The sequence below is a fragment of the Moschus berezovskii genome, chromosome 11 (assembly GCF_049115385.1).
Source record: "Moschus berezovskii isolate FMDL1 chromosome 11, NW_MosBer_1.0, whole genome shotgun sequence".
Lineage (NCBI taxonomy): Eukaryota > Metazoa > Chordata > Mammalia > Artiodactyla > Moschidae > Moschus > Moschus berezovskii.
Genome location: NC_142470.1, coordinates 78650987 through 78666359, shown reverse-complemented (window position 1 = coordinate 78666359; position 15373 = coordinate 78650987). Strand labels below are relative to the sequence as shown.

At 54.9% G+C, this 15373-nt stretch overlaps 1 protein-coding gene and 1 long non-coding RNA gene across 3 annotated transcripts in view; one reads left to right on the top strand and one right to left on the bottom strand.

Annotated features, from left to right (window-relative positions):
• TTC7A (tetratricopeptide repeat domain 7A) overlaps window positions 1–15373 on the top strand; it is a 118622-nt gene that overhangs the window by 91661 nt on the left and 11588 nt on the right. For both annotated transcript variants that reach the window (XM_055400912.2, XM_055400913.2), the window contains exons 16-19: window positions 1433–1549; window positions 4875–4972; window positions 6824–6958; window positions 13587–13789. In XM_055400912.2, the coding sequence (XP_055256887.2) occupies window positions 1433–1549; window positions 4875–4972; window positions 6824–6958; window positions 13587–13789 (553 nt within the window). The remainder of the gene's footprint in view (window positions 1–1432; window positions 1550–4874; window positions 4973–6823; window positions 6959–13586; window positions 13790–15373) is intronic.
• On the bottom strand, window positions 8535–11439 carry LOC129539889 (uncharacterized). Its single transcript, XR_008682541.2, has 3 exons — window positions 10890–11439; window positions 10427–10591; window positions 8535–8799 (listed from the first exon to the last, which is right to left on the bottom strand). It is a non-coding gene; the product is annotated as an uncharacterized LOC129539889 (long non-coding RNA).

Genomic DNA, 15373 nt, shown 5'->3' with positions numbered 1-15373 from the left:
TTCTGCTTCTGACCCAAAACACCAGCCCTGGATTCTCTGAGCAGTTTGTCATTTTTAGCACTAATTGTCACCTGGAAGGCCGAAATTATGTCTTCATGTTCCTAAAGCAGAGGCTCCTAATACTTGTGGGGTGTTAGACCTCTCAAGAATCTGGAAAAAGGGACTGGGGACGGCAGGACTAGTGTCCCCAGCACCTCCCACCAGGGTACTGAGACCACGGATTTCCCCAGAAGCAGTGTCGTGAATGAAGGAGGCTCACCGCTCACTGCCTGAGGACCAGGATTACAGCCTTGTTTGGGCCTCAGTGGCTCAGCCAAGTTCTCCACAGGCTGCCAGGCAGCTGGTGTGCGTCAGTGTGGCTGGCAGTACCCATGGTGCAAAGACTGCAGTATTTCATACGTGTTGGTAAATAGCCACTGCCTTGGCCCTCATCAGGACCCTGGACTCCCCAACAACTAAAGGGTGGGCACTTGGCACCACCCTGGTCATGCTGAGCCAGGGCTCTGATGGTCTCTACCGTTGTCTTGGGCAGAGCGAGGCAGCTGTCCGCCCCTGCTGTGGACCTGCCTTCTGGTAGAACCAGCCCTTTCGCTCTCTTCCCAGCCTCTCTCAGGGCCACATCCCCATTGTTCCCACTGTTCTTACCCTAGAGGACTTTAGGTTTGAGGAGGGTTGAAAGAGATTCTGTTGTTCCTAAATGGTGACTGAATAAGACTTCATGTCACTCTCATCCTATTGAATATATGAGGAGAACTGGCAATTTTAGGCTATTCAGTGAAGATAAAGGAAAACCTGATCATCCTCGGGTGTTCAGGGTCAGGATACAGTTTGCATTTAAGCACCTGTTGCACGCTGGTGAGGAGGGGAAGCAGAACCCTGCCCTTTGGTGACCTTTTCACCTGTTCCTTGCTTAGCCTCATTCCTTGAGTCAGTTTCCTTCTGGGTCTGTCTCTGATGTAAGGCCTGGAGAGTGTGTAAGTAAAAAGATAGCCATGTGTTCGGTGAGGAGGATGCTGGGAGTGTAGCGCCTTTGCAATTAGAGAGGGAAGAACTCTGGACAAAGTTATTAGGACTCTGTGAACACTCGCCTTATAAACTGAAGTCATCTGTGGTTTGCCCCAAGGTTTCTTGAGAGGGGGGCGGGATGGTACACAATCGGGATAAGCGAGAGCCACAGAGATGCTGACGAACGCAGAGGAGTGCTCTATGCTTTGGCAGAGAGGATGGGGAAACTAGGCACAGAGAGAGCACATGATCCCGGGATATGGCTGAGGCCGCCGTGCTTGTGGGCACCCTGCCTCCTGAGTGCTGGGGAGGTGGGCTGATGGGGGCTTCTCCAGTGGGGCAGAAGCCCTTGGGGTTCTACCCTGGGAGGAAAGTCAGGGGAAGGGGGCCCCCTCAGGTGTTCTCACTGCTGTCCTCCCTCCCACAGCCTGATGTTCACCAAGGTGAAGCTGGAGCAGGTCCTGAAAGGCCCAGAGGAAGCCCTGGTGACCTGTCGACAGATGCTGCGGCTGTGGCAGACCCTATACAGCTTCTCCCAGCTGGGGTGAGTGGCGGGTCCCTCCAGACAGAGTTGGGAGGTGGTGGTTGCCAGGGCAACAGTCCACAGCTGAGTGGCCATGATGCCTGGTGGGTGAGAGGGTGGGGAGGATGTTTGAATGAGGGCATGGGACTTACTGTTCCTGGGGCCTTTTACGGCCTGCCCTAATTTTAATCTTTTGACCATCCTCTGTGAAGGACAGAAAAAGGCTCTTTAGGAAACTGAAGTTCAGAGGGGTAAGAAGGAAGAGAAATCGTTTTAAGTACCTCCCCCATCAGCTGGTTTTCTTATCCACTGTCATAGTTTATCCTCACCCCAGGGGTTCTTAACCTGAGACCTAGAGACCTTATATAACATATCAGAGCCATTCTCCTATGAGTGGTAGTGGTTGGGCTTAAACCTGAGTCTTCTGAACCCCAGCCTGTGGAGCTTGTCACTTCTTTCCTGGTTCTGTCTGGAAGCTGGGAGAGAAGGAGGAGGAAGCTGAGTTCCTGAAGGGCACCCCCACTCACCCAGCATCTCCACACATCCCATCTCCTGCTCCGGTTCCCAGCTCTGAGATTCTCCTTGACCAGAGCAAGGCACTCTTGTCCAGGCTGAATCTGCAGAATGTCTTTGCTGAAACCTGCCAAGACACCTGGGCTCAGCTTGTGCAGCCCAAAGCAGAAATGGGCTTCATTTCTGCTCCACTCCCCTTGTCTGGCTGTGTTATCTCCCCACCACCTCAGGCGACCCCACTCTGGTGGGCACTTGTCCTTTCACTGGGACTCTGGGAGCCTAGCAACCTCTTATTATCCCCAAAGGAATGTCTCTAAAGTTGGAGTTTACAGAGGAGGCCCCAGGATAATCTGATCAAATAAAATCCTTGGGCAGGGTAGGGTCAGCCCTCTCTTTGCAGGCTTTGGGCCTAGGAGATTCCAGGTCTGAACAGGGCAGTGGGTGGAAGCTGCCTGCAGGCAGCTTTGGAATGAGGGACTTTTCAGAAAGGAAATGGGGAGCCACCTGGCAGCTGGGTGCTGTGGAATGAGGGCCAGACTCTGGTGTGTGGGGGGCCCGCCTTTGGATGTCCCTCGTCCTGCCACTCACCAGCTGTGACAGGCAGGCAGGTGCATGGCCTGGCTCCACTTGCAGAGAAGAACTGCCCCAGAGCTGGCAGAGCGCACATCTCAGCCGGGTGGCTGGCTGCCTGCTCATCTAGGTGATCATGGCGGGGCCCCTCTGAGCTGCAGCCTTGTTCTCCACATGTAGGGCTTAGCCTGTGGCTCCCCTCCAGGAGCAGCAGAGCTGTAGAGCTGTCAGGTTTGCCTTGGGGTCTTTTCAAGCCACCAACTTCACCCTCACCTCTGGGGGACCCCCGCACCCACTCAGAGTAGAGCAGGGCTCAGCCTGGCCAGCTAGTTGGAGGCAAACTGTTGGGAGCAGAGTCAAATTCAGTCCTCTCCTGGCTTTCCCAAGGATAGGGAGTGTTCTTTCCGAACCTGAAGCCACAGAGCAAAAACTTATCACATCTGGGCTGGGGCAGTCTAGGATCAAGGCCAGAATCCACAGCCTGAAGGTCTGGGCCGCCCCGCCCTGCCAGCCCCGCCTCCCACTCTGCGCCTAGGCCTTCTTCCTCTGCTCTGCCTGGACCAGCCCACACTGCCCCTTGGGGAGCCCCGCCCCATGCCTGGCCTCTGGTGGCCCAGTGCAACACTCTCCATCCGGGTCTTTGTTAAATGCTTAGCGTGGACTGTCTCCTCTTGTCGGCTGTCAGGTTCTTCAGGGTGGGGGCCTAGAACCAGGTGGCAAGAGGTCCCTGAGCTGAGCCACTTCTGGAGCCCCTAGCAGAGCCCCCTGGGGAGCAGCAGCTGTGTCTGTGCATTTACTCTAGGCGGGCATGGGAGGGGCCCCAGTCCACATCCTCATTTCATCCTTGCCACAGCCTTGTGATGTTGACATTCTCATGCTCATTAACTCCACACAATGCCCATTTCAAGAAAAGAGAAGTAAGATCTAGAAAGGTTAAGTAGCTTTGCCAAGGGTCACACAGCTAAGGAGGGGCAGCCCGCAGCTTTCCCCCAGGGTCTCTGGCTCTTTCACACTCCTGTGCCTCCCCAAGAATGAGAGGTGTGCATGCGGGGTGGGAGCCAGCCCTTTCCCACTGTGTTTTTGTGGATGGTTTCCTCTAACGCCCACAAAGATGGCTGTGCACCCAGAAGCCCGAGCTCAGTGTGCACCGGCATTAGACGGAAGGATGCCCTGCTGTTCTTCGTGGGTCCACTCTGACCTGAGGAGGCCTCTGGGCCCACTTCCTCCTCTCCTGCCGGTTCGGCCTCAGTCCTCTGAGACTCCGCAGTCAGCAGATTAAGGCCACAGCACCCTTGGCAGGGTGCGCCCGAAGATGGGCATAACCTTGCTGAGCTGATGGCTCCCCCACAGCCCACTCTTTAGAAAAGAGGAGCCTCCCTAGCCGTGTGGGAGCTGCAGGGACCTGGGGAATTGGGGGAGGTGTGATAAGATGGCCACACTGTTTATCTGCCACCCAAGGGCCCCCTCCGGCTCCTCCAGGGCCACTCTGGCAGTCCAGGGTAAGGGACCCTGAGGCAGGAAGTGGCTTCTGGGCCTTCTGTGCCTGGAGGGCGGGCTGGTCCGCAAAAAACCAGGCTTTCCATGGAAGCCTGTTCACAGCACCTGCTCTGTACCTGGCTCTCTGCTGGATGCCGAGAGGACACAAAAGGTCGAAGAGGGATTGGATGGACGCGAGGGTTTCTCATCCTCAGCGCGCGTGTGTGCGTGTATGTGTGTGTGTGTGTCTGTGTGTGCACTGGGATCGAAGGTGACAGAGAGCAGGGAGGGAAAGTAACCGGAGGGCAGATGAGCAGCTCGAAGCCTCTAGAGGGAGGCGGGGACCTTGGACTGGGTTCTAAAGCTGTTTGGGGGTTGGGTGGAGAACAGCAGGAACATCCTTGGTGGCAACAGCATGAGTAAGCGTGTAGCTCTGGAAACTAAATGTGGTCACGGCAGGGACTAGTGAGGAGGCTGATGGCCTTGCAGGCGCACAACCTGTGGACTCGGAAAGCAGTGGGCTGGAGGCAATCAGGAGTAAGGAGGGAGCAGGCAGGCGGCGAGAAGGAGAAATACCATTCAGTTCAGCTCTGGGATGAAGCAGATTCTAGAATCCTGAGCCTGAGCTGTGATCTGGCCTGCTGCTCATCTCCATCCTTCCCAGTGATCTTTAGCTCCGTTCTTGGGTCTGAACTCTCAGCCCCAGAGCCTACCTGCCGTAAGGCTCCCCTCCTTCTCCCTGCCAGCCCTCCACCTCACTGGGGCCTGGCCCTCCCTTGCCTTCCAGGGGCCTGGAAAAGGATGGCAGCCTCGGCGATGGCCTCACGCTGAAGAAACAGAGTGGCATGCACTTGACTCTGCCCGATGCCCATGACGCAGACTCTGGTAAGAATGTGCCCTGTGGGCAGCTGTCCACATGAGCCCATGGCTCCCTGTCCCAGCCTGAGCATCTGCCCGGCCTGGTGGAATCCCTCCTGCCTCTCACTGGCTGCTGCCCAAGGTCCTGTGCAAAGGAACTGCCCTCGGGCTCTTTAGGGCCCAGCGTGGCGGGACAGCTGCTGGCCCTGGGGCAGGAAGTAGGCAGATGGCGTAGGCAAGGGAGGGGGCCCCATCTTCTGAATGGGAGTGGGGAAGACTAGGGTGGAGTGATGGCTGTGGAGCACAGAGAACGTCTCCCCTTAGGCTGAAGCTCAAGGCCAAGAGGACTTCCCTGGTAGCTCAGTGGCTAAGCTCCACGTTCCCGATGTAGGGGGCCTGGGTTCAGTCCCTGGTCAGGGAACTAGATCCCACATGCCGCAACTAAAAGTTCCCACAACGAAGATCCTACACAGCCAAATAAATTTTTTTTTTTAAAAAAAAAGCTCAAGGCCAAGGTCTGCCATGATAATGTCCTCAACAGATCAAGTCAAGTAGGAAGGATTGAGCTTCCATTTCAGCCTAAATCTGACCGTAGTTTCCTGGAAAAATTCATCCTGACATCCATGGCTTGTGAAATTCAAACCAGTTTAGGATCTGCAAACTTATATGTTTTAACCCAGGACCTGATTAAAGCGAACACCTTCCTCAAAACCACAAGTAAAATTAGTCACGGGAATGAAAGTGTGAGGGAGTCGTATTTGGTGTCATTGCTCATCTTTTCCATTTCTGGGGCTGTTAACCAACTTGCGCCTTTGTTGTCAAGAGATGAAGCTGATTCCCAAAGCCACACCCAGCACCTGATTTGAGCTGAGGAGCAATGGGCTGGATGTAGAGCTGCCAACTCCAAGGAGGCAACGGTGCTGGGAGTGTAGCGCCTTTGCAATTAGAGAGGGAAGAACTCTGGACAAAGTTATTAGGACTCTGTGAACACTCGCCTTATAAACTGAAGTCATCTGTGGTTTGCCCCAAGGTTTCCCGAGTGTATTGGAGCCTTTACTGCCTCTGAGAGAGAGAGAAAGTGCTTGCATCTCACCTGCACATAAACTGTAAATGTCAACAGCTTGTACATCCTGAACAGAGGCCCAGTGCTACTCAGGACTGCCACAGGGAGAAGTTCTCCAGAGGGCACACGGTCTGGTCAAGCTGCTACCCAAGAATCCTTCACAGCCCAACCTCCAATGGGACTTTTCTATAAAGAAATAATAGGCACTTGTGAAAGAAAGTGAAAATATAAAAGGGAGAAAGGAAAAGTCATCCATCATTTCACCACTTGAACCTTAATAAGTGGCCTTTCAGACTTTCAGAAACATTCCCGTATTTTGTTTCTTATTTCTTATAAAACTGTGATCCTACACTTTTGCAGTCTGCTTCTCTTTTTACCAAACTGCATTATGTCACCATCTTTCTGCATCAATACTGATAGTTGTGCATTATTATTTCAATAACTGCATTGTCCAGTATGATTATATTCTCACTTATTTTTAATCAGTCCTCACTGGTGGACATTGAGATCATTTCTGTCTTTCAGTATCCTGGGCAGTGGTAGAATGCCCACCACTGCTGATATTCACAGTGTTCTTCTTTAGGGATTGACTCCTAGAAGTGGGCTTACTGCCTCATTGCCCCTCAGAAACCCACCCCCTCTCTCTTGCATGGGTGAAGGTATTAGATGGACCCCTTCTAGTGGGTCTGTGCACTGTTTTGCAGCTGCAGGGCCGGGCCACCCTGCTGTAACTTAGCGTGCCCTGCCGCTCCTGCAGGGCTATGCAGCCACTGTCACCAGGCCTGCAGCTCAGCCTTTCCTATCTTGCTCTACAGGCTCTCGGCGGGCATCATCCATTGCTGCCTCCCGGCTGGAGGAGGCCATGTCAGAGCTGACAGTGCCCAGCTCAGTTCTGAAGCAGGGCCCCATGCAGCTGTGGACCACGCTGGAACAGATCTGGCTCCAGGCTGGTGAGTGCTCCCACCCCTTGCCTGCAGGCCACCCGGGCCCCCTCTGGCTCCTGTGAGTCTGCCCTGGCAGCCCAGGTGGAAAAGCTGTGTCTTGAAGAAAACCCGTTAGGACTCAGCCCCCCAAGAACTCTTGGGAGAACTAGAGCAGAAGTGAGGTGTGCTGGCCCCAAGAAAGCAAGACCTGGTGGTCGAGTTCATTGCAAGTAGACGGCTAGGAACTCAAGGATCGCCATTCAGGGCACCATTGCCACCCTGGAGTTGGAGGGTCTGTTAGGGTTGGGGAGGCAGGAGGTTCAAAGTCCCACAGCTCATTTACTGTCCTGATCTGAAATGAGCTAGTGTGTGTCGAGCAGTTAGCACATACATAGTAGGTGCTTGGCCAAGTTTACACAGTCCCGCCAGGCCCCTCTGTCCATAGGATTCTCAGGAATACTGGAGCGGGTGTGAGAGGGGGATTAGACTGAAACAAGAGAGAACCAAGCCTGGATGTGCCTGAATGAGAGAAAATGGCAGCAGCAGCAGCAAAACAAAGTGGTGGGGTGAGTGGAATCCTAAAAATGCAGCAGGCCAACATGACCCCGTGACCCAGGCATGAAGCTCCTCACCTGGTACTGATTACCCTCCTGACGCCCCTCCCCGCCAGCCTCCCACTGCCCCCACCCCCAACCCCAGGCAGTGTCGATAACCGCCCCCCCACCCCGACCCAGAAGAGAGAGAAGAGACAAAGGAGATACTCCCTTCCTGGGACCTGCAGATTCTGCAAGTCAGAGTTAGAATGTGCTTGTTGATTGAGGATCTACAGTTCCCCACTGGTAGCTTCCACATATGGACACATTAGTATGCAGGACGCCCCCACTCTCCCCTCCACAGGATCTAAATCTGGGGGAAAAAATTGGACAAGGATTCATAAAAAGACTAGACTGGGAAGCATGTTAATAATGCAGATATTGCCCCAGTTAGCATATCGGGCTCCCTTGGGATGCTAGGGATGTGGGGGCTGTGCTCCAGTGTCACTTGTTGCATCTGAAGTAGGAAGAACTTTGAAAAATCCAGAGGAGTAACAAGCTAGGCTTCCTCTGAGGCAAAGATGCCCTGTCATCTTGTAGGACATGGAGCTCTAACAGCTCCCGATGGGCATACTGGGGCCCCACCCCCACAGGGGCCTGGGATAGAAAGCTTCACCCTCCTCGGGGGTTTCACCAGCTTCAAGGAATATATTGGCAGTGCACTGATGAGTGGTCAGATTTGGGAGGTGCATGCTACCTGCTTTGGAACTCCCAAGGCCTTTTGTGTTAATGGTCTGTCTTGTTGACTCATCTTAGCAGATAACAGCCGTTTCTGCATTTTACAAGGCTGCTTGCATCTCTGAGAAATGCTGCTTTCTACTAGGGTGGTAGTATGTTCTGGTAACTCCAAGTAAGGTTAAAGGCCCTCCTGAAGCCTATAATCAGACTTTTGGTATAAGCAACATTCTTCAATAATTTGCACATTAGCCTTTATTCTCTGGACATTATCCTAGACATTTGGCCCATGGAGAACTCTGAGAACAAAATCTGAATGCTTGAATTGTGGTGCAAGGTGAGGGTTGGGCTGTGTGGCATTAGGAGACAAGCTTGGGGTGTGTGACCCATGCAGAATAGCAGTGGCTTCTGTAAGGTAAACACTTCCTTTTCCTTCTGTAACAATTCAGAGATGGCAGCCTTGACTAGGATGACAGCTCTGCTCTCCCAATCCGGGGACCCAGATTCCTTCCGTTTTGTTGGCTTTACTCTTAATGCGGTGTCACTCTTGTCCTTGTGATCCAAGGTGGCTCTCCACCGCGTTCACATTCCAAGGCGTAACTAGGAGGGTGGGAGAAAGGGACAACCCGTCCCTAGAAAGGCATGTCCTAGAATTTGCATGCATCACTTCCTCTCATGATCCACTGGCCAGAACTCAGTCACATGACCACATCCACCTGCAAAGGACTCTGGGAGGTGCCATTATTCTGGGTATACATGTGCCCCATTAAAAATCGGGGGATCTGTCATTATAGAATAAAGGAGGATAGACTGGTGGGTAGCTGCCACAGGCAAAAAGGGAAGCAAGAAGGTATCCTAGGTCTTTCATTCTGAGTGTGGGAGGATTCTGGAGAATCCTCACTGCATGAGCCCCCTCCCCTCCCTTGGCCATCATCATCACCAGCAAACATGTGCTGAGCACCCCTTGAATGAAGGACTGCCAGGAGCAGATCACCCTAAGCCTCCACACCCCGACCTGACCCACGTTACAAGTATTGTCATCAGCAACCCCCATGACCACCCCCACCCACCAAGCCTAATGATTCCTCCAGCTGCACCAGATTTCCAGGAAGAGAAAACTACCTGCCTTTATCATTTTGAAATGAGAAGCCTCAGGGAGGGTTTCTGCCTGAGAGATGAGTTTCAAAAATGTCTCCTCTTTGGCAGTGGATTTGTGTGAAAATGGGAGAATCACCCGGCCCCATAGATGTTCCAGGATCCTGAGTGTCGGGAGGTGCCTTCCAGAAGGACAGGAAGACCCCTCTTCCTGTCACTGCAGCTCGTGTCTCTGGGAGCTAAGAGCATGCTCGAGAGGGGTGTGGGAGCAGGGAGAGTCCCCCTGTCCTGGGGGTCCAAGGGCTCGCAGGCAGGTGTCGGGGGAAAACTGGCCTGAGTCTCAGCTTCCAGATGGCAGACCCACACCATCTGGGCGCTGGCGCCCTGGCTCTTTAGATGGCCTCGAAAGGGGATGCTACCCCTACTGTTGGCCAGGCAGACCGGGGACCTGGGGTGAGGCAGAAGGGCAGTGTTTATAGTTGAGACAGAAGCTGCATCTGGCCCTTGGTCCAACAGGCTCCCCCGACTCTCGTGTTTCCCTGTCTCCTCCTCCTCCCTTCCCTTCTCTCCCTCCACTCTCCCTTCTCTCCCAGTTCCCTGCCCTTCTCCCTCTGGCCTTATATGCCCCCTTCCTGGTCCTCTCTTCCTGTGCTCCTGCTTGTTCTTCCTCCTTCCTCCCTCCTCCCTGTCAGTCAACCCCTCCTCCTGAGTTCGTGAGGAGAGCTCCCAGGACAGGAAGTCAGGCGCCCAGGCCCACAGGGCCTTGACGCTGTGTGGCCTGAGTCAACGCGTCACACACCCCTGGGTCCCAGGCTAACCCAAAAACTCCCTCCAGACCTTTGGATTCTCTGTTACTCTCACGGCTGTCCTCCCTTCAGCTGGTTTTCTCTCACTCCTCCCCTGCCCTCCCCGACCCTTCCTTCTCCTTTATTCTGGGCACCCATATAGGGAAGTGCTTATTTCCTTTAAGGGATAACTTTTGGAGACACCTCCCCCTCCACTTGGAGCTCAAGGTGGATTCTTTTTAGGGTCTAACGTTATCTCCTGCCCTGGAAGGCCTCTGCCCTTTCAGCCCGAGTGGCCCCCCTTCCTTTCTGGGGTTTCCTGGGGGATATCTAGGAAGCCATCTCACCTGGGGAGGTGCCCCCAAGGCCTCAGGCCTGGCCCTGGGCCCTCCTTCACCCTGCTCCTCAGGACCAGCCGAGGAAAGCCCTCCTCCCAGCAGAGCCGGCTCGGAACTGGCAGGAACAACCGGGAGACTGGAGCCAGCTCTGGGTGCAGGGTTAGATCAGGATGCCTCAGAAAAAAATAATAAAAGGGACTGTTGCAAAGCTCCAGGGAACAGATGTTTTCCATTTGGAGCCTGCTGAGAGAAAAGCACAGGGTGCGGGGCGGGGAGAGAGAAGGAGGGAAGAAGAAGAAAAGCCGAAACACACAGACAGGAGAGGAGGTCAGGGCAGGGGTAGGAAGAGAGGAGGCCGAGAAAAGTGGGGACCAGGAGGGAGTGGGAGAGAGAAAGGACCAAGGGGATCAGAGAGGAGCCTCTGACACTGAGGGGGCTGCGAGGTCCCTGTTTGCTGGAGGGATGACCTCACCTATGAGAATCCAAGGAAAATCCAGTGATAGTGGGTGCTTATCCAGCCCTGGCCAGAGGGAGACTGGGCTGGGTGTGGACACCTTGGGGCCCTGGTCACCAGGGCTGGGAGGTAGAGGATTGGGCAGTGGGCGGGCACTGTGCCATAGGGCTCCTTCTGCAGCCGAGGCTGGCTGTCTGGGGAGCACCATGTTTGGTAAAACAACTGCCCAGGGAGGCTGAGGCTAGACAAAAGGGGTGCATTTGCAGCCCTCTGACCTGAGGGTCTGTGTGCAGGTCCGGGATCCCACCCTGGCAGTAGGCCTGCCAGGGGCTGTCAGTAACGTGGCCGAGAGCCCTAACCTCTGGCTCTGTTCTGTCATTTGGTTTCCTGCCTGACTGGTAATGAAGTCCGTCAGAGCAGAGCAGCCCTACCTATTTTTCAGGGCATGTCCTCTGTTGTGTGGCTGGGACAAAGCCCAGGGCCCCGAGGAAGGAGGGGGTTGGGGATCCTCGTAATTGAAATCTGTTGATGTGCAGGCACTGTGAGGAGATCCCAAGGGTGGGACGGGGGCCAGCCTCCAGAGACGAGGCTTGGGAGTCAGGGCAGCAAGTTGTAAACAGCTTAATGAGCCGGGCCAGGACCAAGCGGGCAGGTGGGCCAGGCCCGAGGAGGGCCTGCTGGGACAAGGTCCAGGGGAGGAGAGAGCCCAGCTTTCCTCTGAGCTCAGCTCCTGGCGGTGGACGGAGCAGCCCAGGGGCTGGTGCGGGACAGGCCTCCCCACCCCCACCACTCACACTTCCTCCCTCCCTTTTCCTCTGTGGCCCTGGAAAGACCTGCCCAGCCCTCCAGACCCAGCCCAGCGAGACCTCCCTTCTCCTCTCTGCCAGGCCAAGGGCCCCTGTGCCTTCAGGCCCCAGCTCAGATGCCACCTCCCCCAGGAAGACTCCCCTGATCAAACCAGCCCAGCTGGCCCGACCCCATCTGCATGCCCCGAACACTCAGCCATGGCATTTGTCAGTCCAGTGGTTTTGTGGCTCAGCTGCTCCCCTTCCCTCACCTCCTCTCTTTCTCCTTCTCGTGGGAGGGCCAGGCACATGGTCGGTCCTCAGCAGCCGGATGCTGGACGCAGGTACGAAGGCAGCCAGTGGAGAGCCCAGGCAGCAACTCCAGTTCAGGCCATCTCTGAGGACTGGAGCCTGTGCTGCCCTCTCCCACCTTATCATGCGAGCCTGGCACCTCTGAGTTAATTCTCTGATTCTCCCACATTCTCATCTCCAGTAAAGGAAAAGAATACCCCACTCAGAAAGCCTTCTGCAGTGTTCAAGCTGCTTTGATTATCCAGCGGATCTTAGGCTGCATTCACGCTGGATGCCCCCGGTGCTGTGTGCACAGTCAAGGCCGTTATTAGGCCGCCTTCTGCTTCTTGTTAGAAAAAGAAGGTGGGCTGCCTGGGCCTGGGTTTTCCACCTCTTTCTGGTAGCTTCCTTTGGGAGGTCTGTTATCCACCCCCGACCCCCAGACCTCACCTGAACCAGTGTGACCTCAGCTCTCGGCCGTTGCTGGGAATAGCTCTTGGCAGAGTCACCAGCCAGGCTCTGCCTGCCCTTCTGTGCTCCCTCCCATCTGTGTGGGGCACCCAGGCTGCCACGGGAGGCAGGCTGAGTGGGCTGCAAGGCAACTCCAGGGCACTGTGTTTCTAAAAGCACCTGCGGTGGGTGTGTGCCTACACAGCGAGGGTTTGAAATGTGTGTTTGTGTGGGCTGGGCCAAGACTGGAGAAACTGCCCTGTTTTCTCCCGATGTGGAGCCAGAAGGCTCACTGGTTGTGGGGAGATCTTCCCTGCCAGTAGGTTGAAACACGTTGTTCCTCCTTATGATGGAAAGTCCTGAATCTGGAGGGAGGCCGGGAGCTTCACCTTCTACCAAGGGACTGGGGTAAGGTCCTCCCTCTAGCAGCCTGGGGCACAGGAGAGAACCTGCCTCCCCCCAGACCTATGAGGATTAAATAAGAGAAGATGCTTGCCTGGCCCAGGGTCCACAGTCAGCTCTCAGTATGTACTGCTGACTTTCTAGCTTCTCGGTGTGAGCCCCAGCCCTGCCCCTTCGCAGGCACCCTCGGGACTGCCTTCCTGTCCCATCTTTGGCAGCATCTTGTGGCTCTCCTTGTCCTGACAATGCAGCTAGAGTAGCTCTTCAGTCGGTTGGCATCCCTGGGGAGCCACTTCATCTGCCCCCCACCCTGTCCACAGTGGACAGCTGAACAAGTGATGAACAGGACCCGAGCAAATGCTTAGCTGCAGAGGACCCAACTCATGCCCCTGCTGCCAGGCTCTGCTGTCAGACAGCCCAGTGTGAACCCTGGCTCCATCACTGTCTCCCCCTGTGGCCTTAGGAGAGTTCCTTGGCCTCTCTGTGCCCGTCTCCTCCTCCCTGAAGTGGGTAATAGAAGTGATGGTCCTGTAGGGTTTGGTGAGTGCTGGCAGAGTTGGTCTCCGTGCAGCACATGGCATGAACCTGACACAGGGTGAGCACTCAGAAGCCACTGCCTGGTGCTCCGGCCATGCCCCAGAGTGAGCCCGTCCTGTGCTGTGTCTCAGGGGGCTGGTGCCATCACCCAAGCCTGGCTCCTGAACTCGGGGGGCTGACGGTCAGATGTGGGAGGGGGCCACCGCCTCTGACTTCTCCCACCGCCTCACCTGCCCTTCTGGTTTCACAGCCGAGCTGTTCATGGAGCAGCAGCACCTCAAGGAAGCAGGCTTCTGCATCCAGGAGGCGGCGGGCCTCTTTCCCACCTCACATTCGGTGCTCTACATGCGGGGCCGGCTGGCCGAGATGAAGGGCAGGTTGGAGGAGGCCAAGCAGCTGTACAAGGAGGCGCTCACGGTGAACCCCGACGGTGTGCGTATCATGCACAGCCTGGTGAGTCAGCCCCGCACCCCCTGAGATGACCCCTCCCTTGCCTGCAGTGCCCTGGTATCTGTGGGAGATGGCTTCCTCCTTGCCCTTTTGCGAGAACAGAGACCATATGGCCGGCCACTCCCCTGCCTAAGTGGATGAAAAAATCTGGGAGGGTTGGCTGATTCTTTGTGACATCCTCTTGGTGTGTTTCTGGAAGGCCATCTAGCCCCAAGGGTTTTCACTGTAGGGACCCATCAGGTCCCTGCCCTGCAGACTCTAGACAGATACCAAAATGCTTTTCTTTTTTCATTCCCAGGCCCTGCCTGTTTACAGGGCTGCCTCCCCCATTTGAGAGGAGCTCCGTGCCTCCTTGTGGGATTCAGGCAGTGTCTTGGGGTGGACTGTTGTGTCAGGCCTGACTCAAGCATACATGGAGAATGGCCTCAGGGTGCTAAGAGGAGCCAGCGGCCCCTAATCTTAGGACATGGAGGCCAGGGTGTGGGTGTCAGGGGTTCAGTGACTCTCCTGTGGGGAGGCTCGGCAGTTGGGAGTAGGAGATTGGTTCTTTTGCCCTGACTTTGCTGTTCTTTTCCTGGGTGGTCAAGGGCAAGTCAGCCCCTTCTCAGTTCAATTTAGTCACTCAGTCGTGTCCAACTCTTTGCAACCCCATGGACTGCAGCGCAACAGGCTTCCGTGTCCTTCACCAACTCCCAGAGCTTGCTCAAACTCATGTCCATCGAGTCAGTGATGCCATCCAACCATCTCATCCTCTGTCGTCCCCTTCTCCTGCCTTCAGTGTTTCCCAGCATCAGGGTCTTTCCCAATGAGTCAGTTCTTTGCATCAGGTAACCAAAGTATTGGAGTTTCGGCTTCAGCATCAGTCCTTTCAATGAATATTCGGGACTGATTTCCTTTAGGATTGACAGATTTGATCTCCTTGCTGTCCATGGGACTCTCTAGATCTTCTCCACCACCACAGTTCAAAAGCATCAATTCTTCGGTGCTCAGCTTTCTTTATAGTCCAACTCTCACATCCATACATGACTACTGGAAAAACCATAGTTTTGACTAGATGGACCTTTGTTGGCAAAGCCCCTTCTCAGGACCTCAGTTTTACTTACCTGTGTAGTAGACTCTCTGGCCCAGGGAATGTCTCCGACGGGTGGTCAGGTAGAACCTAGGGAGGACTCTTTCCTTGCCATCCTTACCTGCTTTCAAAGAGCAGGTATCAGAATAAATGTCATGACCTGAAAGCAGACAGGCCTGCATGTACAGTGGTTTCTGAAGAATAATTTAGGAGCCCATAGTTACAACACATTCGGGGTCTGGGTTCCACCTAGATGCCCTGCTTTAAGAACTCTCTGAGGAGCACAGCCGTGAGGGTGTCACTGATGCCTGCCCCGTGGAGAACATGGGAGCCCCAGGGGAATGGCTCCAGATGGCTGAAGGGTTATCACTGCCGCAGGGGGTCTGCTTTTTTCCTGAGTAGAAACTGCAAGAAGTTAGATGTCAGCTCAGCATCAGGAAAAATGGTTTACCTCTTGGCATAGTCCAAGGACAGACTCGTGAATCATCTGGTGAGGATGCTGCCCAGAGAATGTAAAT